Genomic DNA, 26,697 nt, shown 5'->3' on the forward strand with positions numbered 1-26,697 from the left:
CCAACTATCTACGTGATGCTAAGCTTAGACTTAACCACAGAGCTACGGGGCCCCAGACTGAAGGAAGCTGAAGAAGAGCTTTTATTATTTTAACAAGAGAAAATGTAAAACTTTTTGATTTCCTTTGAAACAGTGGTGTCATCTAGTAGTATAAAAGAAAGACTGACATTAAATTAATCTTATTATCTACATCTATTTATAATCTCTAATTTCATATGTTATTTTTTTAATTATTAATATAAAATTTTACCAGTAAATATCTTATGTAAATAAATGGAATCAGTTTATACAGAAATATTTGAACAAATTAAGAATAAAAAAATAAGTTACGATTCAGAAGAAGATGAATTTTTTTATGATACGAAGGAATTCGATATTTTTTTAAAACAGAGATACAATTCGAGAATTTGTTTTTTTAAAAAGTTAAAAAGAAAATTGAACTTGGTTTTTACAGTTGAAACAGATGAAATGTTTTTAAAATTTTTAGATTATATGTATTTTAAAAAGAGTATAAATTATAAATATTTTATGAAAAAGATATGTGAATATTATAATATTTCTAACAATATTAAGTTAGGTAGTCCTAAAAAACAAATCATTTATGATGAAATTTGGAATTCGTTTCTTAAAGAGACAGAAAAGTATTTATAAAAACTCCATTTAATAAATGGAAGATAAATTTTGTTGCGATTGTAAGACTTTGAAATCAGTTGACGAATTTTACAAATATAAAAAATATTTATTTAAAAGATGTATAGATTGTGATCTTAAAAGAAAATATATATATTATGAATGCGATTGTGGTAAAAATTATACTTATTCACATAAACAAAGACATTTTAGAAGTAATTTTCATATAAAACGTATGAACTCCTTTTTATAAAAGTATTTATAAATTTTCTTCCTTATAAATGAGTAACATGACAAAGGAGTTCAAACACTTGAGTAATGTACTCTCAACTTTCAGTATTAAAAAACTAAGAGAATTGATAACTAAATTTAAAATTCCTGTCCTGACTGATAAGAAATTGAAATCAAATATTATTGAATCAGTAGTTTCTTATATCAAAAGTACAGGAAATTATAAATCTATTTTATCAGATTATTTAGGATTGGATGTTTCTTATTATATGGAAAACAAAACTAAACTATTTAATAAATATCCTAAGTATAGAAATGAATTAAAAAAAGTTTTTGATTCTTATAATTTAAAATATAAAGATGGTAAATTTATACCAAAAGTAGAAAAAAATATAATAACTGAAACTAATTTAAATGCTTTGTATAGGCCTCAAAAAATAAAAGATAAGGTAAAAGTAGAGGTAAATCTTAAAAATTTCTTTAAACCAGATTATAAAATTATTGAATTCAGAGGTCAATATATTGAAAAATATAAAGTTTATAGAAAACAATATAGAGTGGTAGGATCTAAAATTTTACCTGAACAATATTATAATATTTTAAGAAATATATTTAAAAGGGCTATTGGAAATATTACAGGAAAAGTAGATGTAATTATACATAATCCTAAATTAAATGTACCTTTTCATGATAAAATGATGTCAACTAAAACTGCTTTTAATGAATACATTGATAAATTATCTAACCAAATTGAATATAAAGAACTCGATATAACAGAGTGTATATTTGATTTTAATGTCATCGAATTACCTCAAGGTGGTAGACACAAGGCTTTAAAAATGTATTATGAAACAGATCCAGCAAAAAAGAAAAGTATTTGCCAAATAAAAAATGATGATAATATATGTTTGGCTAGATCAATTGTAACAGCTTTAGCTATCCAAAATCCTGAACTGTTAAGTGATAAATTATGTACTGAAAAATTATCAAGCAATGAGATAATTTATATTAAAAAAGGTCGTGTTTTACAAAAAACATTAGCTATAAAATTACATGATATATGTAAAATTCCTCTAGAAGTGTGCAGTTTAGAAGAAGTTAAAATATTTGAAAATTTTTTAGACATTCAGATCAATATAGTTTGTAGAGAAAATGGTAATGAAATTATATATAATGGTGATTATAAATCAACATGTATTTTTATATATAAGAATAGAAATCATTTCGATGTCATTACATCAATGACAGGATTTTTAGGTAAGAATAATTATTGTAATTATTGTAAAGTGGGTTATAAACGTTCAAATCAACATAAATGCCCTTTAAAATGTGATAGGTGTTTTATTAAAGAATCTGATTGTGAAGGAGAGGAAATATTTTGTAAAAAATGTAATCGGAAATTCTTAGGAGAAAACTGTTTTGATAATCATAACAAGAAAAATTCAGAAGGTTTTACTGTTTGCAAATTACTATGGAAATGTCTAAAATGTAAAAGAAATATTAATAGAAATGAAAGGAAAACAGAAGAACATATATGTGGTGAATATCGTTGTAATAATTGTTGGAAATGGGTTATGAAAGGTCATGAGTGTTTCATGAAATATGAAAACAGTAAAGGAGGTGTATGTGAAGATAATTGTGTAAAAAATAAATGTAATAAATTAGATTGGTGTAAGAAATGTAAAACAGGAAAATACTTATTTTTTGATGTTGAAACCAAGCAAGATACAGGAATTCATGAAGTGAATCTAGTTATATGTCATGATTTTGATGGAAATGAAACAGAATTTAAAAATGAAAACGATTTTTGTGAATGGTTATTTTGCGAGGAACACGAAGGATATACAGTTATAGCTCATTATGGAAAAGGATTTGATTTTCAATTTTTAGCTAAATATTGTTTCAAAAAGCATATTAAAGTATTTACAATTTACCAAGGAAATAAACTAACATATATGAATGCTTATGGTTACTATATAAGATTTATTGATTCTATTAATTTTACAATGTGTGCACTCAAGAAATTTCCTAAAACATTTGGTTTAAATGAACTGGCCAAGGGTTATTTTCCTCATTTATTCAACAAACAAAAGAATCAAAATTATATTGGTAAATATCCAGATAAATATTACTATGGATATAATTATATGGTTGATGAAGACAGGAAAAAATTTGATAAATGGTATGATTCCATTAAACATGAAACTTTTGATTTCCAAAAGGAATTTATAAAATACTGTAGATCTGATGTAGATATTTTAAGAAAAGGTTGTTTAGAATTAAGAAGATTATTCTTAGTAACTGTGAATATAGATCCGTTTAAATATGTAACTTTAGCTGGTCTATGTATGGCCATTTACAGAGATAAATTCTTGAAAGAAAACACAATAGCTATTGACGAAATTGTCATTCAAAAAGATCAGTACAGTAAAAAATCAATAGCTTGGTTAGATTACATATCAAAAAAGGAAAATATTAATATACGCCATGCTTTGAATGGAGGAGAGAAAAAATTACAATTAGGTGAAAAATGTTATAAGGTAGATGGATTTTATAAAAATACAGTATTTCAATTTAATGGATGTTTCTGGCATGGATGTACCAAATGTTTCACTAGAACAAAAGTAAACACAGTTAATCAATTGCTCATGGAAGATTTATATAAACAAACTAAGAAGATCAATAAAAATATAATTGAAGCAGGTTATGAATTGGTAAATATCTGGGAGTGTGATTTTGATAATAATAAGGATATGAAAAATTACATGAAAAAAGAATGGAAGAGAGATTTTATAGAACCTTTAAATCCTAGAGATGCTTTTTATGGTGGAAGATGTGAACCTACCAAATTAAAATATGAAATGAAAAGTAATGAAAAAGGCAGATATATTGACGTATGTTCTTTATATCCTACTGTAAATTATTTTGATAACTATCCAGAAGGTCATCCAATCAAAATATTTAATCCTAAAAAATACGATGAAAATTGGTATGGATTAATAAAATGTAAAGTACTTCCACCTAGAAAATTATATCATCCAGTATTACCTTATAAAGAAGAAAAATTAATATTTTCATTATGTAGAACTTGTTCTGAAACAATAAAATGTAATCATTTCAAAACCACTTTAGAAAAGAAAAAATGTAAGCAGTGTTATGAGATAAGAAATTCTGAGTGTAAACACACTGATAACGAAAGATGTCTAATAGGAACGTGGACTACCGATGAGATCAGATTAGCTGTTAAAAAAGGATATAAAATATTGAAAATATATGAGGTTTGGCATTTTGAAAATAAAACAAATGAATTGTTTAAAGAATATGTTAAAACGTTTTTAAAGATTAAACTAGAAACATGCGATAAATGGAAAAACAATTTCAAAAATGAAGAAGAATACAGACAAATAGTTAAAGAAAAATTAGATATAGAATTAGATAAAATTGAAGAAAATCCAGGTTTGAGATTCATAGCTAAAATATGTTTAAATTCTTTATGGGGTAAGTTTGGTCAAAGAAATAACATGAAACAAACTGAATATGTGATGGAAATTGAAGATTTTTATAGAATTATTCTAAATGATACTATTAAAGATTTGAATATGAATTTTTTGAATGACGATTGTGTGGAAATGAGTTATAAAATGAAAGATATATTTGAAAAAAATAACTTCAATACTAATATATATATAGCTGCTTTTACAACTAGTTCTGCCAGAATTAGATTATATGAAATGTTAGATAAATTAGGAGATAAAGTACTTTATTATGATACAGATAGTGTAGTATATATAGACGACGGAACCAATAAAATTGAAACGGGATGCATGTTAGGAGAATGGACTGATGAATTGGGAAATGATAAATATATTACATCTTGGATAGCTGGAGCCTCTAAAGATTATGGGTATAAATTAAATGATAAATCTGTATATGGAAAAGTAAAAGGATTTAAAATGTCTTATCAGAGTGAAACCATATTAGACTTTGATAATAGGGCTAAAATAATAACAGGTGAAACAGATTATTTGGATGTAGAAATCAATCAGTTTAAAATCGAAAAAGATAGAAATATTTCAAGTATTAAAACAAATAAACGTTATACCTTTGGATACGATAAACGTAGACTTTTAGATAATTATGATACTGTACCTTTTGGCTTTTAAAAATGATTCCTAAATTAGTATAATATTTTTTTCATCTATCCAACTATTAAATTCTTCAGGGTAACCTAGCCATTTTACGAATAACTTATTATCTTTTCTTTTTATTACTTTTTCAATCTTATATGTTTCATTTTTCTTATTATATTTTACTAATTCTTTTTCATAATAAGTTCCTTTAATTTCTTCACCATTTAAATCTTTCACTCTATAAGTTATAGGATCTGTTTTCAATATTTCAGATATTATAAAAATTTCTTCTGTAAATGTAGGATGATAACCTCTGGTAAATGTTTCTTTATATTTTGAAATTCTAACTTTATCGCCTATTTTAAACTTTGGTTTCTTTATTTCTTTTTTAGAAAATAAATTATTGTATACGATACTTTCATTTTCTGTCCGACTGGCTTGTGAGGGTGTCATTTTAATAGATCGATGATAAGAATTATTATAATTATAAACTAATTTATCTAGTACTTCTAAGTATTTATTTGTATTATTTGTAGCCATATATTTTCTTATTTTTCCATTAATTGTTCGATTAAATCTTTCAACAATAGAACATTTTATTTCAACATTTTCAGTAGTAAACCATTGAATATTATTATCTTTGAATAATTTTTGAGTATCTTTATTAATAAATTCCGTACCTTTATCCGTTTGTAGTTTCTCTGGAATTCGTTCTTTAAATATTAACTTGAAAGCATTTGATACTTCTTCGCCTGTTTTTCTTTTTATTGGAATAACCCAAGCATATTTACTAAACATATCAATAACTGTTAAAATATAATTAACTCCACTATTATATTTACTAAATGGTTTTATAAATAATAAATCCGCTTGCCATTGATCATCAATATGTGAAACGTAACATCTCCTTCTTCTAAATTTACGAATAATTGGTTTATGTCTAGTATAAACATCTTGTTCATGTAAAAATTCTGTAATTTGTTTTTGAGATAAACCTGTTTTTCTTTTTAATTCATTTATACCACAATAACCTTTTTCGGGATCATAATAAACTGTTTTTATGACCCCGTTTTCTTTAAAAAAGTACTTTTTTTAGATCCACAAGCTTCACATATACCTTTCCTCGTCAATCTTCCATTTTTAGAAGTTTCTTCATAAACATCTTTAGTATTAGTAAAATTTTTACATTTTAAACAATAAATCATACCCATACCGAATGTTCTTTTGGCTTTGATAATAGGTTTAACAATTCCTCTTTCTATTCTTTCCCTGATTGTAGGATTTGAAATTGTATTTAACTCTTCTATCATATTTTTATCACATACATCATTTCTAGTTTTAGTATCTTTATTTTTAAGGTAACAAACATCATGTTTATATGCTATTTCATCTACTCTGTTAATGGGCTTACTCCATTCTTTATATGTTAAATCATCGTTTAATCTTTTCTTTCCATGTAATAATTGTGTTCCAGGTCCTGTAAATTGATGTCCTGGTAAATGCATTTCAAAGGGTAAATTATTAATTGCTGAATTGATAAAGCCAGATCCTTTTTGACCACATTCTTTACAACAAAACTTGAACTTTCCGTCTTTACTTAATTTTCCAACTTTGAATATATTACTTTTACACGTCATTTATAGGTAATAAAAAATTATATGTATTTGTAGCCATTCAATTGAGTTATAACTTTTTCTGTGAATAAAAATTCTTTTCTCCAAATATTCTTCCATTACACAAATTCTTTATTTCGGTACCTCATATTAGGATTGACTAAATCTAAAACTAAAAAATCATATGGTTTTTTGATACAGTTCTTATACATTTTATTAAATTCTTCTTTTGTTAATTGACCATCTATTTCTCGTATTATTTGTTTAATTTCTTTTTGTTTCATATCGAAAAATATAAAATAATTGCTGTTACTTCTGATGGTTATAGGTATTTTATAATAGTACTGACTTATATAGATAAGGGATGTATTTTTCTTTCTTCCTCGTATAAAAAATTCTTCTATAGATTGTTGATCTTTTTCACATATACAATCATCAAATACAACTAAATTCATATAGGAAGGATCCAAGTCATCTACGGTAATAAAATCCTCTAGTTTGGAAGAAAACAAAACTTGATCTTTTTTAAATTTTTTATATTCTTTCAAAACTTCTTTTTTATTCTTTAAACCTTTACATTTTTGAATATCTTCTAATTCTACATCTGTAAATTGAATGTATTTTTCTTGTAATTTTTTATACTTAGATTCAAATATGTCTTTTGTACACATGTAAAGTCTATCAAAGTGTAAATAGTCATAAATTAAATTGATTAATAAGTTTGATTTTCCACTGTTGGAAGAACCATTTATGATTAATCTAAAGGGATGTATAGGCAATAGAGGATGTTGATTTGGATCTTTAAATTCATCTGGTTCATTATAGTCTTTAATTACAATTTTAGAATACATTTATTAATTAAAAAATAATCTACTACGAGTAAAAAATAATCTACTACGAGTAAAAACTATTATTAAAATAAAAATATTTTTTTTAAATAATTTATTCTTTTAATGGTTCATATAGCGGTACTCGTGTATTATGACAAATTTCAGCAAGAAGTATACAAACTATCTTTTCTTTGTTTGAATTATAAAATTCTTCTGGTAATATATTACTTTTATTTTTTATTAAAAGACAGAAATCTATTTTAGAAACAAATTCTATTACAAAGTCTTTATCAATATCTTGATATTGTATAATATAATCCCAATTTACATAATCTTGAAATTTTCTTATAAGGTTCATTGATAATTTTTGATATCTAGATACAACATTCATATTTAAACGGTCAGAATAATTTTCTATAAATCTTAAATCCAATTTTTGGAATCTTGATATTTCATACCAAGTCACTTTATCTAAATGTCTCTCAATAAAACGGATAGATAAGGTTTGGTATCTACATATTTTTTCCCAATCTACATCAGAGGCATGTTTTTCAATAAAAGGTTCATTGAGTTTTTGATATTGAGAAATAATATACCAATCATTTGGCTGTACATATCGTTCGATTAAAACTTCAGATAATTCAGAAAATTGAAACACATATTCCCATCTTAAATAATCTGCTAAACTTATAATTACATCTTCTGAAAGTTTCTTTCTAGAAAAGTCGTTCCAATTAATTTCATTGGCCATTTATTAAGAAGAAAAATTTATCTTTTCAATATGTAAATAAGGCTTTAATTTACAACCTCCTCCTGTTAACACTGATAATGTTAAAACTTCATTTAACTTTCCATACGCAAACATAGTTATTGCATCTTCATTAACATTTATCTCTTTATCAAGAAGTACTTCTTTCACTTTTTCTAAACGTATTTTTGGCTTTTCATTCATTTTGTCACAGGCTAAAAAAATTGTAATTTTCATATACATGTTTTGTGATAATTTTAAGTTTGAATCTAAAAGTTTTGAAGTAGTTTCATTGAATTCAAAAGTCTTGTAACCCACACCTGTAAACTGAACAAGTCTATCTGTGGTAGCGCAAAAAGTTTTATTATCAACGTAATATTTATTAGCAACGTCAGTATCATTTATGGGCCATTTTACACTCGATATTCTTTCGTTGTGAGCATAATAACTTCTATTAATTTTATCCCACAGTATACAATAATAATCAAGATGTTTTTTGGTAACCACATCGCCTTCTTTTTCAGGTTCTTTTACATTTGATATGATTTTATTTTTAGCATCAAAATTATTTTCATCATGTATTAAACTTTTGTCTTTTAATTCATCGACATATTTTTTAGTTGAAGCATCATTGTCCTCTAGAGGAGTAGCTATATTTCTAATACATTTATTTTTAGAATTAAAATAACCATTATTACGAATCAAACACTTATTTTTTAAATCATCTACATATTTTTTAGTTGAAGAATCATTATCTTCTTGAGGATGTAAAACATTTTTTAAAAGTTTACTTTCCATATCATAATTACCATCATTCGTTAATTTAAATCCTACACCTGGTGGTCCTAAAGGTCCTTCTTTTATTTCATCGTCGTAAAGTGGATAATAAGCAGCCATTTATTAAAATAGAAAAAATCCTTTATGTTTTCAGAGTTTTAATCATTTTTATATCCTGAGTTGACAGATTCAAGGAGCATTTGTTTCTTTCTTTCAAAATAAAGTAAAAAACATAATTTTTAGTAGTATTATTTCTCAATCTCCAATTGAATTCAATCATTAAATTACTCAAGTTCGTATAATTTTCATGGTTTACCAAGTTAAAACAAATTATAGGATACTTACTGAAATTTGAATAGTTTATCATACAACCAGTTTCAGAATTTATATTATTCATTCCTGATTCTAAAAGAGCATAATATAATCGATTATAATCATTTTTATTAAAGTCCATCATATAACTTACAGTGGGAACTTTAATGTTATTAATCATTAACCAACATTCTATCATATCCAAGTGATCAAACATCATATTATTTTGATTCATGTTTTCATTTCTATCTTCATATTGAGGAATGACATATAAACTCAAAACTTCATCAGATGTAGCAGGAATAGAATAAGACCCACTGGAATTTTTATAAAATACATTTGATTTGATAATGTTATAATGATCCCAATTTATTTCTATAGGACTATTTGATAATTTTAATTCATTGAATTTTACAGATGCGGAATTTTTAAATCTAACATAAGGTAACCAAAGTGATAAATCTTCAACAAGAACCTTAAAATCTGGATTTTGAATATCTGTATACAACATATTTTTACTATCATTTCTCTGAATTTCTATTTTAACTTGGAAACCTGTCATTACTTTTTTATATTCGTTAAAGAAATCAAATATATACTTTAAAGGAATCCATATTTTTACTGTTTGACTATTTTTAGTAAATTTACATCTTTTTGAAAATCCTTCATTAAAACTTTCATTTAGTTTAAGGTTTTTAAAAAAATCAGTTATTTTGGTAGTATCTATCAGAGTTCCATTATATTTGAAATTGTTTCTATCTACAGAATCAGTTGTATCTACATAAAAGAACATGTTAGTAGCTTCCGATGTTGAATAATCAGGGGTGAAGTGTATCATCCCTAATACTTGATTCATAATGGCTTTATAATTTATAGTGGATTCAACTTCAGTATTTCCTATAATCAACCTGTTTGAATTAATGAGACCTCCTCCATTCACTAGAGTAACATTTTCATTACTTATTACACCTCCATCTCCTTTTACAATTTTTAATTCTTGTTGCAGATATCCCGCAGAATATAAAATATTAGCATTTGTATCATTGATAAAGAAATTATATGTAGCATTTTCATGAATATTATTTCTATTTTCACTTTTTAATTCTCTATATTCAAAACTTTCGACGTCGTTATTATAATAATAACTAGTGTCTTTCAAATCGTAAATTTTATCCATTTATTTAGGAATAAAAAATTTCAATCCAGTACCATGTTTTTTATTTTTAGAAAATATTTCATTCAATTTTTCTCTCACAAATTCCTTAGATTTATCTTCTACAATAGGACTTATAAAGTCTGAAAAGAAGCCTCTTCCTTGTATTTTTTTACTCTTTCTGTACAATCTTTGTTTATTCATTTATTTGGCAATAAATTTGTACTGTACTTCTTGTTTATTTAAATCAATTAGTTCACCTCTATGATTTGTAATTCTCATTCTAATTCGATTAATAGAATCAGATTTAACCGGAAAAAATATTAGTTTATCAAATTCTTTAGTATATAAACTTCCAGGAGGATTTGATGATGTAAAAGAATAAATAACTTGAGATTGAAACTGATTTATATAAGCACCATCCACTATATCACAGTGAATATAAATATTATCATTACCATTAGCTATATCAGCAATACATTTACCTTCTTGCTCTTCCTCTTCATATATTTTGGGTTCGAATCCTAAAATTTTGTACAATTCACTTTTAGATAAATCAATTTTATAATTCTTCTCGAGTTTAATACTAAACCTTTGTCTTTCTTCTATTATTCCAAATAATATAGGTGAATCATTTCCAAAATATTTTACCATATAACGATTCAAACCTCTTATACTATAATGACCATTTGGAATAATAAAATCTTCCCATTTGGCTCCGTCAAAATATGAAAATTTATTGTTTTTCTCCGTAATATTATTCCATGAAATATACATTGAAAAAGACTGAAGAGCTATCTCTGTAAAATGAAAAGGTCTCGAATACTCAATGGTGAAATCTTCAGATTTATCTACGTTTTTCGAATCTAATATAATATACTTCATTTATAAAGAACAATTTTTTCATTTAATTTACTAGGTTCTTGAGTAAATGAATATAAAACTTCAATAGGAGATTTATTTTTATTTCTTTCAGTTATATATTTCATACAATAGAAACCACATCTTACAGAACTCGGACTTTGTAAAAAACTATCGTTATATCTAATTTCTTTTCCAGAAGTATTTAAATAACTTAGTATGTTTTGAGGAAGAAAATCATTTTTTATTATTCTATTGTTATATTTGTATTCTCCAAAAGGATCAAAATATTCAACAAAATTATATTTTGGATCATTATAATAACAAACCCAATGAGTTCCAGGACCTGTAGATACATCTAAATTTATAATTCCGTTTTCAAATTTTCTTATCTTTTTAGGTAACATATCTATAGTAAATATACCTCTAAATCCTTTTTCATTTTTCATATTGTTTTCAATCATTTTGTTGGATATTCCCATGGCTGATAGACTCCCTTTCCACAAGTTTTTTTTTTTTTACCTGATCCAGAAATTTTGTCCAATACTTTTTTAGTACCCCAACCAGCTGCTCCACTAGCTGCTCCTAATGCTAAAGTAGAAAGTAAAGGTACTAAAAATGGTAAAAACCCTCCATTCTTTTTCAGTTGAGTCTTTGATATTTTAATTCTTTTACCTTTATCAATTTGGTTAATTTGTGTAGCTGTTAAATGTAAATCAAAATTGGGTGTTTTACTTTTATCTATTTGTAAACTAAGTTCTTCACCATTTTTATAAGCTGATTTCAATTTAGAAATCTGACTGTCACTCAAGTATACTTTTTTTACAATATAATTACTCATTTATATACTAAGAAATTTTCCATAGTATTCCTTTACCTGATCGTTTGTCATAGTTCCCTCTCTTAAAAGTAAATCCAACAAATCTACAGTTTTATTATACAATTTTTTACTTTTAGAACCTTTACAAATTTTATCTGTCAGATCAACTAAGATATTCAGTTTATCTTCTAAACCTTTTCCTGTGTAATGTCTACCTTGTTTAATAGCTGATAAAGCTTCTAAATATCTTTTCATCATATTCATTTTATAATCAACATTATCAATCCTTTTCTGATACTCATCTTTGTTGTTTGTTAAATTTCTATTTTTGGTTTCATTTCCTTTTTCTCTTTTAAATTGATCTCTTTTTGCTTTTGCCCTTTTAATAACTTCTTCAATATCTTCATCAGTTTTATTCCACATTATTGAAGGTAATTCAAATTCTAATTCTTCTAATAATTCTTTATCTAAATTTTTGTCTATATCTATTTTTAAAAACATACTTCCTACATCTTCAGTATAATCTTCCTCTGACTGATTCTCTATCTGAGGTAAAGATCTATAGGTCTCATTCATAGTGAAAGATAAATTATCAACAGCATCTTTTATACCTATCAAGTTTTGTTGTCTAGAAGTTTCTAGTTTTTCCATTTGATGAAGTACAGGTTCGTGAAAATCGGCTAATGATTTTTGTATTCCTATATCTTCTTCTAATTTTATTTCATTATTTTTCCTAATTTCTGATTGTAGTTTAACTAATCTTAGATCATTTTTTAATTGCTCTAACAACTTTTTATTTCTCTCTTTTTCAATACTTTCCATTTATAGGTAGTAAAATGTTCTTAAATAAATGGATAAGATTACAGTCAGGGATTTATTTTTCCCAGTCGTAAGATTGTAAGAGAGATAGCATGTAAAATAAAAAACGATATTTTCAATAAGGATTATTAATAAAATAAAAATTATTAATATAAAAATAAGAATTTTTAAATATACTGATATTTCGTATAAAAATGTAAAATATAGGCCTATTTTAATTTTTTTTAATATAAAAATAGGAAATCAATAGTAGTATATAGGGAAGGGCAAAAGTGTCCTCTAGCCCCCCCCATATACTACTATTAACTCTTAGAATAAAAACTTTAACTTTGACTGCGAGATGCTATAACTAAACACTGGAGCATCTATCTAAAGAAAGGTCGTGATCATGTCCCATATATCAGGAGGTTTGGGAACATTTCTTTCACTCTTAGTTCGGGACTTCGTGTTTGTCGCTTTAACCTCAAAGTGTATCAACACTTAATAAGTATTAAAAATAAATGACCCGATAAAATCGCACTATAAATGATTTATCTGTATGCTTTTATAACCTCGGCAATTTTCACTTCTTTTGTAAGATCGTTTGAGCATGGAGTTGTTTTTAACGTTTGCTTAATACTGCGTAAGTTGGTTCTTATAAGCTGTAATGCTAAATATCGCCTGATTCACGCATGCGTAGATGTTTTGACTGAATTTTTTGTATTTACGTTACTTAAAAAATATTTTGTTCTTAAGTTTGACGTTTTCGTTATTAAGATGTTTATTTTCTTTTACTTTTGTAAATAAAAAAGTTCTTTCGATGATTTGTAATAAGAAATAAAAATAAAATAAAAATTTTAAATTTTGTTCTTTTTTATTTACGTTCATTAGCGTCAGTGTTACTGATAATAGGTGCTACTAGAATGGTGGTAAAAGGTATCGAATATACTAATATATAGTATGCACCTAATATAGGTATTGTGGTAATAGGTTTCTTATGGCCTTTCGAAACGAATAAATATTATTAATTTTTGTCGACTCTGAGTCTTAAATTTGTTTAGCTTATACTGTACAACTTTAAACTTGAATAAGTACTAATTAGTTGATTAAAAATATTTGAATGCTTTTTTTTAAAGTGATTAAAGAAATATTTTTAATTGATATTTAATGTTTAAAATTTTAAGTGTGAGATTCAACTCGTTAATTTTATGAATTTTTTAAAAAGTAAATGATATTGAACTGAATAAAATCACTGTGTATTATTTAAGTTCCGAAATAAATTAGCGCAATTTAATGATTCCAATTTCAAATCTATATACTTATCAAAAAGGTTTGTCTTGCAATTCTAGGAATGTATTTAAAGGGGAAAACATTTATCGTGAAGTTCTAATCAAAATAGACCAAAGACACTTGGTTTGTTAAATCGTATGAAAAGGTTCCATCGGTTTATATTTATTATTAAAAAGATGATGACTTTAATGTGTTTAACACTTCTAAATTACTTTTAATTGGTTTAAATGCGGGAATAAAAATATTTAAAAAAATACATTTTACAGGAGAAAATATTGTTTAGGAAAATAAAATTAATTATTTTTTTAATTGCATTTTGTGTACTACATATTGTCAAATAATATATATTTTCAAATTAAATAATTCATAGTGATTTTTAAATATTGAAATTTGAAATCTTTAACTTATTTTGAAATAAATAACTAAGAAGATATTTGTTAATAAATTTAGAAAAATATGCTTTGACTAAAACTCATTATTTGAATACATTATAATTTTGTCATTCGAATGTCATCATAAGTTTACACGGAGAAAGCCGTACATATTACCGTACTGTGTGGTTATGAAATTCCTGGTATCCATAATTCTTGTTATTATAATAAAAATATACGGTATTAAATCTATTCATGCTGTAATTTTTCCACTGACATAAAAACTACTTATCGTAAATTCTAGGTTTTTAAAATTATAATTCTTATTACCACACATTTAGTAAAAAAAAAAAAAAATGAAAATCAAATTAAAGAAAATCAATGGTTTTTATGCCATGCTCTGAGGCTCCTTGATAAAATAACCAAATTTTACCACAATTACCAAATTTTATCACATAATATAAAACCACATTTTATAGTTAATTTTATTAAAATCATTATCTAAGCGCTTCGGCAAAAAATAACCAAGGTTTTTGGTGTTCCCATAGAGCCAGAAACGCGGTAAATTTTACCATAGGTAGCTTTTACCATACTTTTTGTCAGTGTTCTAAGGTCGAAAACTGTATTTTTACTTACATAATTTTATTGCTAATTTTTATTCATAAAACTTCTGTTGAGTAATGCTGAAATAACTGCATTACAAGTTTTTATATTAGTAAAAACACTCACTTTCTTTTTACATTCTTTTACTACTCTTTCAAAACATTCTTTTTATTTTATCATCACCTCTCTCCTCTCAGAATCCTCCACAATAGCATCTTTGTAATCATTTTTGTTCCTTGAAACAGTTTATTACATTAAAATAAAAAATTATTCAATTAAATTATCTGAACGTATTAATACGTAATTGGTTCCACATATTTAATTTCTGATTCTTTTGTGATATAACTTAAAACTAATAAATTTGCTCCGTTACCACTGCAACTTCATTCTTAAGCTTGATTTTGAAATTCCTGCTTTATCTATTGGACACACTATTTTATCTACTGATCACTATTGTTTTATCTATTGGTCACTACGCTATTGGACTCACTATTTTTGACCAAAGAAATTATTTGGCACTTGGGTGAAATATTTATTCTTATTATTGTTTTAGAATTTTGATTAGTTATTTTGCATTCATTATATGAGCTACCTTGAGACTGAACAGTTTTACATAAAATTTATTTTAAAAATAAAGGAAGCTTTATAAAAAATGAAATACAACAGATTAACCGTTTAATAAAAAGATAATGAAAACAGCCAGGGGTCTGTTTAGAAGAAATTTGGGTCCGTTAACGGATCCTTCACAAAATATCTTTTCATAAAAACGGACCCTTCACAAAATATTTTAACTTGAAAACGGACCCTTCACAAAATGATTTTTCTTTTAATCGGACCCTTCACAAATTTGTTTATCTTCATTATTGTTTTTTTAATCGAATAAACCCTTCCCAGGGCAGAAAACAAGATGGATGTAAACGAATTAAGTTTTGTCTTCCGCAGACGATTCTTCCATTATTCGTCCGAAATTAATATTCTGCGTTCAGCGCTAAATACCAAATATTTGTATGTTGCATCTCTAATTTAGAAGCAGCGATTGCTGTTTATTTTTGAAAATTTAATTTTTTTATTATAATTTTACAGTCCTGAGCATAATCTTGTATCTATTTACAATTTAGAAACTCCTTGAAAAAGTTTTTTGCTATAACCGGACCCTATTCGCACAAATTCATAAAAGCGGACCCTTGTTGAAAGAATGTGAGTAATTTTTTCACAATTTCACGAAAACCGGACCCTTCACTAAATGTCTGGACAGACCCCTGACAGCTGAAATGGCAAAATAATTTAAATATGAATAGTGTAATAGTTAAAACAAGTTGAAGATAACTTCAAAAAATGCTTATTAAATATGTCTAAAATCGAAATAAAAATACTTTTAAATGAAAGAGAAATATATAAAATAACGTTTAAATACCGTCATAATAATCATTAGTTTGAAGCTGATGAAGTCCATGATTTCCTTATCCTTGTTAATTAAGGATCCTATTATTAAATTTTTCTGGCTTATAAGAATGCATCAACAACAATGAGAAACTCAGTTATAGACCATAATCTTTTTGTGTTGTTTGTGGATATATGATTTCTTTTTCCTTTTATTTTTCGACGTTGATTTAAAAAAAAATTATCGAAAAAAGCAATTTATGAAAAGCTTGTCAGAACAAATAATTTTCTCTAACTATAGATTGGATCTGGTTATTTGAATATTGATTTGATTATTAAAATCTGATGATTTTAAATTAAAATGGCTTTCCGTTTCGAATTTAAACCTGTTTGATCGCTCCGACATATTTTTATCATGCTCAAAAGGTGTAAATCTAACTTTAATTTGAAGATACGTTTTTATTTCAATTCTGAATTTTATCTGTTAAATATTCATCTTTTTGCTGGATAATATTAATTACTTTTCATCAACAATTCTGAAAAGATTCGGCAAGGATGGTATGATAAAAAAACAAACCTTGAACGCCATATCTCTTTAAATTAAAAATAATCTTCCATTTCTCCAAAAAAGTAAGACGACAAAGAAATTACTTATAAAGAAAAACATACTTTGTTTTCTACAGAGTTCTCTTAATAAATCCCTTCCAAGAATTGCTACAGTAGAAGCTTAAATGAAAAAGAAAGGTTTCTAAGGCGCCAGGATAATTTTTATCTCTTTTTTGAATCGTAATCGGATCCACCTTCGTAAGATCCATCAACTGATTTAATGAGGCTATTAACGTCAAATATTAGTTTCTTTTAATTAGATCCAATGTTCGGCATCAAATGTTGCAAAAAACGATCTTCATATTCCATAAGGTTTTATTAATTTGAATGTCGCGTTCTGTTAGCAATAGAGTAATTGATATCAGGATATTCAGCAATTACTCTGCCATACATTTACATGTTTGACACAAATCTGCTATATTTCAGTTGTGAGTGAAAAGCGAGGATGGAAGTTATAACTGATTCAACCTTATCATTCATATTTGTGTCTTGCATTACTCGGAATTTGATATAACCGTTAATTGCTATTCTTTATTTTTGAAATGTCGGCGTCTCGTTCTTGCAATACTTTTCTGACACAATATTCCTTTATAGATAATATTCAATCTCATTAAAATAATTATAATCTTAGTGTAAATATTGTATTAGAAAGATCAAATCACTGTTAAAGAAACGAAAAACACGTTAAGCATTAAGTAAAAATGACTACTTTTATATGTAACAGCTATTTTGTATCTGTTAAAGCTATTCAGAGCGTTGCTTGTTAATTTTAAAGGTGTGATGCAAAATTCGAATCCAAACATGATACTGTTTTGGATAATTGAAATTTTTTGTTTCATCCAAATTGTCTCTTATGACTGTTTGAAAAGTTTTGCATAAAAATAAACGCAATGAAAATTAGGCATTCTAACGCCTTTCTTTTATTGTATAATAGAATTGTGATAGGTATCCTATTACAAAGTTACTAACAAAACAATTGAAAATGCAACTGACTCATTTACTTCATTTATATAAAACCTATAAAAACGTTGTCGATAGATCTATTCCACTGTTCAAGAACGTTGATAGTGAATCAGTTTCCCCGTTAAGTCGTTAACATGTACCTACTAATACCGATCGATGTTACTGTAAAAGCTTCGAAATCTTGTAAAGTCAAGGTTTTCCCCGGTAAAACCCATCTTTTCCTAAAGTGGTTTAGTCAAGTTCGAAGTATGTTTTAATATGATTCCATTTCGAACTTTTACCCAGCCTTTACTGTAAAACCTGGGAGTTACCAACTCCTTCTGGTGATAGGATTCCTGGGTTTTACTCCCAAGGCTTGGTAAAAGGACAAAATAGAATTGTATTAAAGCATACTTTGAACCTTTACCAAGCCTCTTTGGTGCAAGCTGCAAATAAAACCGCTCCGGTTTTATAGGTAAAACATAGGATTTACCAGATTTTGAACTTTTACCATAACGTCAATATGAACTAGCAAAATGTGTATTGAAGCTGAAGTCGATTACTTTGGAAAAGATGGAGACCTCCATATATGTAAACCGCGTAAAGTGAAGCATGATTTAGTTTTCGAACGAACTCTGTTTTTCTATGAGGTGTTGTTTTATCTTTTCTGTTATTTATTAAACCGCAAGTTTTTAAATTGATTTTATTATCTGAGCAAAGAGAAGAAAGTTTGTGGAACCAAGTCAATTTAAGATAGATGAGATGATAGTTTAAAATGCAATATCATTTATTCTATGAAATATTAATCATCCTCGCAAAGCAAGTTTATTCTCATTCATGTAGTTAAATCTCTTCCTATCCGTTCCCGTCAAAATGACTGGATGAAATTTCGCTCCATATCGTGCCCGTGATATTTCCGGGCTGGAGTGCTCAAAAATGACACTCCAAAAGAAAGATTAAAACAATATATTTCTTATGCCCATATTCATGCTTTATTTCTCAATCTATACACTAGATGGCAGTGGAAAACTATTTTTAATGTGCTTAAAAAGACAGTAAGTTTATTTTAAACTAGATACAGCACTCAAGCATCTAAGCTGAATATTAATCCAAAAATGAATACATATATTGTACACAAACTTGGTTCTATATAATTTTCTTGAAAAAATAGGCACTTTTATTACCCTTTTCTTCACAAAATTATGCGACCATTAAAGGTTTAAATAAGTTAGGAATCTTCTTAGCTCTATGAGCGCTACGCTTATTTTTAAGGTAATTCTCAGAAGGGCACGCTTGCTTAAACCGACCGTGACGATTGCGTGTGACTGCTCGCATTCCAATGTTTGAAAGCTGCGTAATTAAAGTACAAAGTCTCTAAATTTCACACATAAAGAAAGAATTTCTAAATATCTTAATTTCACAGATATTTTTCTAAATATCTGCGAAAGGATTAATTATTTTTATCACTTCCTTCTTTTTAACTTTGGCGAATTGAAATCGATAATGATTCATGAAAATTTTCTTTATTTGTCTAAGATATTGAAGGGCACTTTTAGAGATTTCTAATTATAGAGGGGGCATATACTCTCCTCTCGCCAATTACGCCCTTGGACAAAGCGATGAGAAGCGTACTATTAACAGATATAAATACTAAAAATTTGATATTTAATAAATGAAAATTGAAAATTTTAAATTAAATTTTCAGTGATTGCTTTAGAACAACGTAATTTTTTTTTAGTTTTCGATTTCGTATTTTACACCGTTAGTCACCGATGACTGACCTTTACTCACTTGACCTGTAAAAAATCGGACGAATCACGTGAGTTTTAAGTCTATCTGACAAAAAGTATCGGATCTAAACTATCTGTGCAAGATGTATCTGGTTTGAACCCTTTGCACTAATACAGGCACTAAATCATTTAAAATACACTATTTTTATATAATATTTTAAAATTCTTAAAATAATGTGGTTACTAATTATTAAGGTATAATTTTTTTAATTTTAGACTAATTACTGTGGATGGCGCTTTAGTGGCGACATGGGAGTGCAAAGGGTTAAGTAAATCTGTGCAAAACGATTTGAATATCTCTTTTAAAATAGTAATTATAATAATAATAAACAACGATCTAATTTATTCTGTCCTGTAGGACAGTGCTCCCCAGCCTTTTTTATCACCGCAGACCGGTCAACGTTTGATTATTTTACCGGAATCAGATGTTGAGTGTTTATATTTTAGATGGTTTTGATATAATAATTTAATTTAAATGTATTTAAGCATGTCTTCAGAACAAAATGCAGTTACATGCGTGGTGTGTGTGCGGCTTTAGGTGGCAGATCTTTGTTTTAAGTTTTATCTCAGATTACTTTTTATCTTAGCTCCCAGTTAACACGTCGAATGCCACGGGGGTCACCGGTGACCGGCGAAGCCAAGATTATTAGAAACACATAATTCGAGTAAATTTTTAATGCTTTTAATTTTTTTTAATATTATTATCGTTACTAAAATGGTTTGAAGAAATTAATGCAATACATACTGAGAAAATCATGTTAGCCAGACGGGCAAGCCAGGTAAAATTAGCGCGGCATTCAACTTGTTAACCTTTCGTTCATAGGAGAAGTCACACAAATACACTACAGTAAATAAAATGGAATTAATTTATTGTTCCTTCGGCAATTCGATACCATTTGATCCACTGACCGATACCGGACCGGGGATTAGGGACCACTCATCTAAAAAGCATTTCCAAAACATCTTGGAATTTTTTTTAATAATGTCACTTAAATATTTCAAATATATATATTTTCTTTAAGATAATAGGAAGGGATAAATTAAAAATTTATACGGGGATAATATTATCATGATTTTAATATATTTTATTAGAAAATTACAAATCTCAAGAAAAACTTCAATTCGCACAGTAAAATATGGTAAATTTTCGACCTTGATTTTTTGATAAACTTTGGCTGAAAACCTCAGCTCCCTTTTCAATAAAAACCACTATAATTGCATTGTTCATCAATCAAAGAATGCGTGAAAATATTTAATGCATAAATATTTTGAAACTAAGATTAATTTCTTTATTTGCATAAAAATTGAATGTGAGCTTAACTTTGTTTTTTTAATGAATGTAATAATTTCAAAAATTAATTCTAATTTTACTAACAAAAAAAATAATGCAAAGAGACTTTTTGCAGCAAATATTCACGCTTAAAAAAATTGTTTTCTTAGACCTTTGAAAGTCTAACTGTACATAAGAATTAATTGAAATGATAACCGTGCCATGCATTTTTATGGGACTAGAAAATTACGTTACGTAGATTTTAATGCACGAGATAGCTACAAGTATAGCATAGTAAGAAGCAAGTAAACATAGTAAGAAACTTATTATAGTTAATAATCTATAGTAATAAAATTATAGTAATAAAATTAATTATAGTTAGTATCGTTGATTATTTTAAAATGTGTATTAAGAATCAAATTGTTAAAAATATTATTACAATAAAGGAATTTAACGTAATGCCATTTATTTATAATAAACTTTTGAACTCTGAAGTCGTGAATACGCACATTACCCTGGTATATTGAGCAAAACTCCTGATTGCGCACTTCGCATTACCCAAGTTCATTTGAAGATTAACTAGGTAATTTACATATTAACAGCATTCGAGCATAAGCTATAAGATACATAATTATGATCGAGAATATAAACTCAAAAAACTCATATTTTTTTATTTTATTTGCAGGAAGTATTAGACAAGGCTCGACCTAAAGCTACCAAAGCTGTATTTCTAGTGACAGATGGATATTCCAATGGTGGAGATCCGAGGCCTGCTGCCAAAGTACTTCGAGATCAACAGGTAGAAATTTTCACTTTCGGTATACAGAATGGAAATGTTCGAGAACTATATGACATGGCTTCTGATCCTCCCGAAGAACACAGCTACATACTCGACAGCTTCGAAGAATTCGAAGCTCTAGCAAGAAGGGCCCTTCACGAAGGTCGGTACGAAAATCGTCCTCTCTTAAAATATTTTTTTTTATTAGTAAAACTGTTTAAAGTAGGAGGAATATTGGAAGTTTAAAAATAAGAGAGGCTTGACCCTCTATAAATTTTTTATATTTGAACATTTATTTAGCTAATGAGCACCAGATTGCAGCATGGTATCGGACAAAATCATATATGTTGTTTCAGTCAGTCAACCAATTGCAAGAAAAATCACCAAGTGATATAATTTTCATTCTGAAAAATAATTTGACTTTGTTGCAAGTTCTTCTTTCTTGTATCATCAGTCGTCACCTTAAGATTGAGTTGGTGCATTTAGTTTAATTAATATAATAATAGCCAGTTTGCTCATTATTTAATTTTCATTTCTATTTGAATGTGTTTTTTTATACAATTGCAATTAAAAGAAAGGGTTTAACCTATAGTACAAAACCAAATATTTGGTGAACTGGAAAGTAATGTCGTATCGGCGCATATTAAATTTCGTTAGTCTTAAAAAACCAATTTATTTTTTTCCCGATCCATTTTGATTCATTTTTGATCTGGCAGTGAAAGATTGTTGCAAACGAAGGTGAATACATTATTGATTAAAAATAAATATCTTGATAATAAATATATCAAATGCACCGAAACGTCATCACTTTCCGATCCACCAAATATTTTGAAAGATATACCTCAGTCAAACAGAAAATGAGTAACAGATACAACATGTAAAAAAATAAATAACATCATAAAATATTACGAAAAAGACCAAGAAGCAAATAAAAAACAGGGCGTAGCGTTTTTTAAAAGTGCTTAAAGGGGCCTGTTTTTGATTTTTTAAGTTTTTTTTAAAAGCTCTTCAATATGCTTTATTTTATAACACTTACAAAATGTATTGATTAAACAAGTGATTGTTCTGTACAGATCTTCAAACTGGCAGCTACTTGGATCAAGAAGCCAGTGCATGCAACAAGCTTTGTCCAGAAAGTGGTGACTGTTGCGATGAGAAAGCCCAATGTACTTGTGGCACAACCAATGGACACTATGCATGCATCTGCCAAAAGGGATACTATGGCACAGGACTGAGGGGAGACTGCCACGGTATGTTTATTGTATGCTTTGTTAATTTTTTTTAATGCGAAAGTATTCCCGCAATGGTCAATTTTCGGGCAAGTGGTTTAAGGTTCCCCTATTTTGAGAATGGCATGATGTTGGCAATCTAGTCAGCATTGCACACCGGCTGCCTTTATTACCCATTCTCTTTACCTACCGAATCCGTAGGTTGGTAGGATTTTTACTTTTAACCTACCCGGGTTTAGAACCCGGGCTCTTTACAATGACAGCTCAGTTCCTTAAACATTATGCATGCCGTCGTGGCTCCAATTACGGTTTAAATTTGTGAGACATTTTAGTACATGTTTTATAAACATTTAATATACAAAGTGATCAGATTCATGTTTAAGCTCAACATCATAGAATTGTTGTTGTGCTTTTTAAAAGGAAAAATTATAAACATTTAAAGATTTTAGAACATTATAAAATCGCGTTCAGAGCAAACTCTAAAAATCTACTATTTAGCCATATTGTATGTGTTATGCTTTTAAAAATGTAAAACTAATGTACTTAATTGTAATTGTTGAAGAAACTTGAACTTTCGCACATTTGACATAACTACTTCGTCACTTGAGTTTCAACGCAATTTGGAGTTAATGTTGTTTCCCGCCTGATAGGTAAATATTACTGTAAAATGTAGTAAAATACAGAAACATTAAACTTTTTCATTAAATTATGCAGGAGAAATAGTCAATAGAAGGCCTTGGTCACCCTCTCTTTTCAATCTCTATGACTTAACGATCCAGCACTCTTTTATTCTATAACTTAACATTTCCAGCATTCTTATATTTAGTTTTAAGACCATTGTACTGTACAACAGTATGGTACAAGTATTAGTATACTCTTTTCTGGCATTATCTAAGCACTCATTCTCTCTTACTCCTTTTATTTCAGATTGTATTTTCTAATAAATTGCTTTGATCAATATGTTATTTGAAGATACTTATTTCTGCAATCTAATTCAGGGGTCTGTTTAGAAGAAATTTGGGTCCGTTAACGGACCCTTCACAAAATATCTTTTCATGAAAACGGACCCTTCACAAAATATTTTAACTTAAAAACGGACCCTTCACAAAATGATTTTTCTTTTAATCGGACCCTTCACAAACTTTTTTATCTTCATTATTATTTTGTTAATCGAATAAACCCTTTCCAGGGCAGAAAACAAGAAAGATGGATGTAAACGAATTAAGTTTTGTCTTCGGTAGACGATTCTTCCATTATTCGTCCGAAATGAATATTCTGCTTTCAGCAGTATAGGCTAAATACCAAATATTTGTATGTTGCATCTCTAATTTAGAAGCAGCAATTGTTGTTTATTTTTTAAAATGTAATTTTTTTAATTATAATTTTACAGTGTTGAGCATAATCTTGTATGTCTTTACAATTTAAAAACTCCTTGAAAAAGGTTTTTTTTGCAATAATGGACCCTATTTGCACAAATTCATAAAAGCGGACCCTGGTTGAAAGAATGTCGAGTAAATTTTTCACAATTTCACGAAAAACGGACCTTTCACATAATGTCTGGACAGACCCCTGTAATTAAATTTTCACTCGAAGCATTTTTTAGGAACCGGTTTCAGGAAATTTATTTAATTATTTATAAGTTTTGTTTACCCTCTAAAAAATCATATATGTTGTTTCAGTCAGTCAACCAATTTCACGAAAAATCAGGATTCATTCATTATTTTTATCAATTCATTTTTTAGAGGGTAAACAAAACTTGTAAATAATTAAATAAATTCATACAATTTATTCATTTAGCCAACAAAATTATCCAGAAACAAATATATTTATCCCTAGCTACTAGATAGTTACATTTGTACTAGATAGTTGCGCCTGTGAATACATTGCTATTTTGTTTTACATATGTATTATTTTCAACTTTGTTTAATGATTATACGAAAAGTATGGGCACTTCATTTATTTGTTTATTTACTATTTTGTTTTATTTATTTATTCATTTTATTTTGCATTTTTACTCCGTTTTAACAAAACGTGCTTCAATAAAATCGGAGAAATGTCCGTCATTTAAAATATTTCCGAAAGTGTTTCGAAAATTTAATATTCCAATGTATATCAAACTATTACACTGATTTATCTTATGAAAACGTTTCTATTTTATTTTTCAATGTTTCAGATTTTCCTTAATTTCTCATTATTTTTATCAAACTAAATGACATATGTTCTTCCAGTATATGTTCTTCCAGATCGTTCAACCCACACTTATTCCGAGAAAAAAAAATGTTTTCAAAATGCGCAACCAATGCGTTCCCACGTCCAACCCACAAATGGGTGTTTTGCAATATTCTGACATAATCCCTCCACTTATTTAGACTAACTGTTCATTAAGTCAAACTAAACATTATTAAGCGCCTAAAACAATTTTTAGGAAAAGAGGCGAGTCTGAGAAATGGGCATTTCACTAATTAGTATATAAAGTGCATGCCTGCCAACTTTTACTCATTCTGCTTAAAATTTTATTTTTATACTAAAAGTGGTAGTAAAGTTTATGCTTTCTATATATTCTTTGCATTTATAAACTTAATTTGAAATGACTTTGACTACTACTACTTTTAAAAAAATTAAGCATATATTTGTGATAGCATCATGGTTGTCTGTTTAAGATTTATCAAAATTACACGTATGTTTCTGCCTAAAATTATAATTCAATTTCGATTTTACTACCGCTGGCAGGGTTCTGTTAAGAAGAACTTTGGGTCCGTTAACGGACCCTTCACAAAATATCTTAACTTAAAAATGGACCCTTCACAAAATAATTTATCTTTTAATCGGACCATTCACAAATTTGTTTATCTTCATTATTGTTTTGTTAATCGAATAAATCCTTCCCAGGAAGGGGGGGGGGAGAAAGACAAATGCAATACGAACTAAGTTTTGTTTTCGGCAGAAGCTCCTTCCTTTATTCGTCCGAAATGAATATTCTGCGTTCAGCAGTATAGGCTAAATACCAAATATTTGTATGTTGCATCTCTAATTTAGTAGCTGCAATTGCTGTTTATTTTTTAAAATTTAATATTTTTATTTATAATTTTTCAGTGTTGAGCATAATCTTGTATGTCTTGACAATTTTAAAACACCTTGAAAAAGTTTTTTTGCAATAACGGACCCTATTTGCACAAATTCACAAAAGTGCACCCTGGTTGAAAGAATGTGACTTAACGTTTATTTTATATTCACAAATTACGAGTAATTTTTTCACAATTTTACATAAAACGGACCTTTCACACAATGTCTGGACAGACCCCTGGCTGGGAAAAATCATCCTAGAAAGGATTAAAATTTGGCAGGTATGAAAATGTAAATGGTTCTTTTGCACACATTCGAAACTCATTCATTTCATTCGAAACAGTTTTATTACTTAGTTTAGAAATCAGCTTTCATTACCGTTAAACACTGTGAAATAATAAAAAGTATGAACTTTTTTTCCTGCTTATTTATAAAATCGAAAAATCTATAAACTTTGCCTTCGCCTTAAAGA

The 26,697-nt window shown here is 27.5% G+C and overlaps 1 protein-coding gene across 2 annotated transcripts in view; it reads left to right on the plus strand.

Moving 5' to 3' along the window:
- The window catches only part of LOC107450057 (sushi, von Willebrand factor type A, EGF and pentraxin domain-containing protein 1), a 130,083-nt gene that overhangs the window by 14,386 nt on the left and 89,000 nt on the right, over positions 1-26,697 (plus strand). For both annotated transcript variants that reach the window (XR_011636554.2, XM_043039731.3), the window contains exons 2-3: positions 21,841-22,096; positions 23,007-23,183. Coding sequence is in view for 1 of the 2 variants with exons in the window: in XM_043039731.3 (XP_042895665.2) it covers positions 21,841-22,096; positions 23,007-23,183 (433 nt within the window). In the remaining variant the exon portion in view is untranslated. The remainder of the gene's footprint in view (positions 1-21,840; positions 22,097-23,006; positions 23,184-26,697) is intronic.

The sequence above is a fragment of the Parasteatoda tepidariorum genome, chromosome 1, assembly GCF_982258835.1.
Source record: "Parasteatoda tepidariorum strain Cologne lab strain chromosome 1, Ptep-v5.0, whole genome shotgun sequence".
NCBI lineage: Eukaryota > Metazoa > Arthropoda > Arachnida > Araneae > Theridiidae > Parasteatoda > Parasteatoda tepidariorum.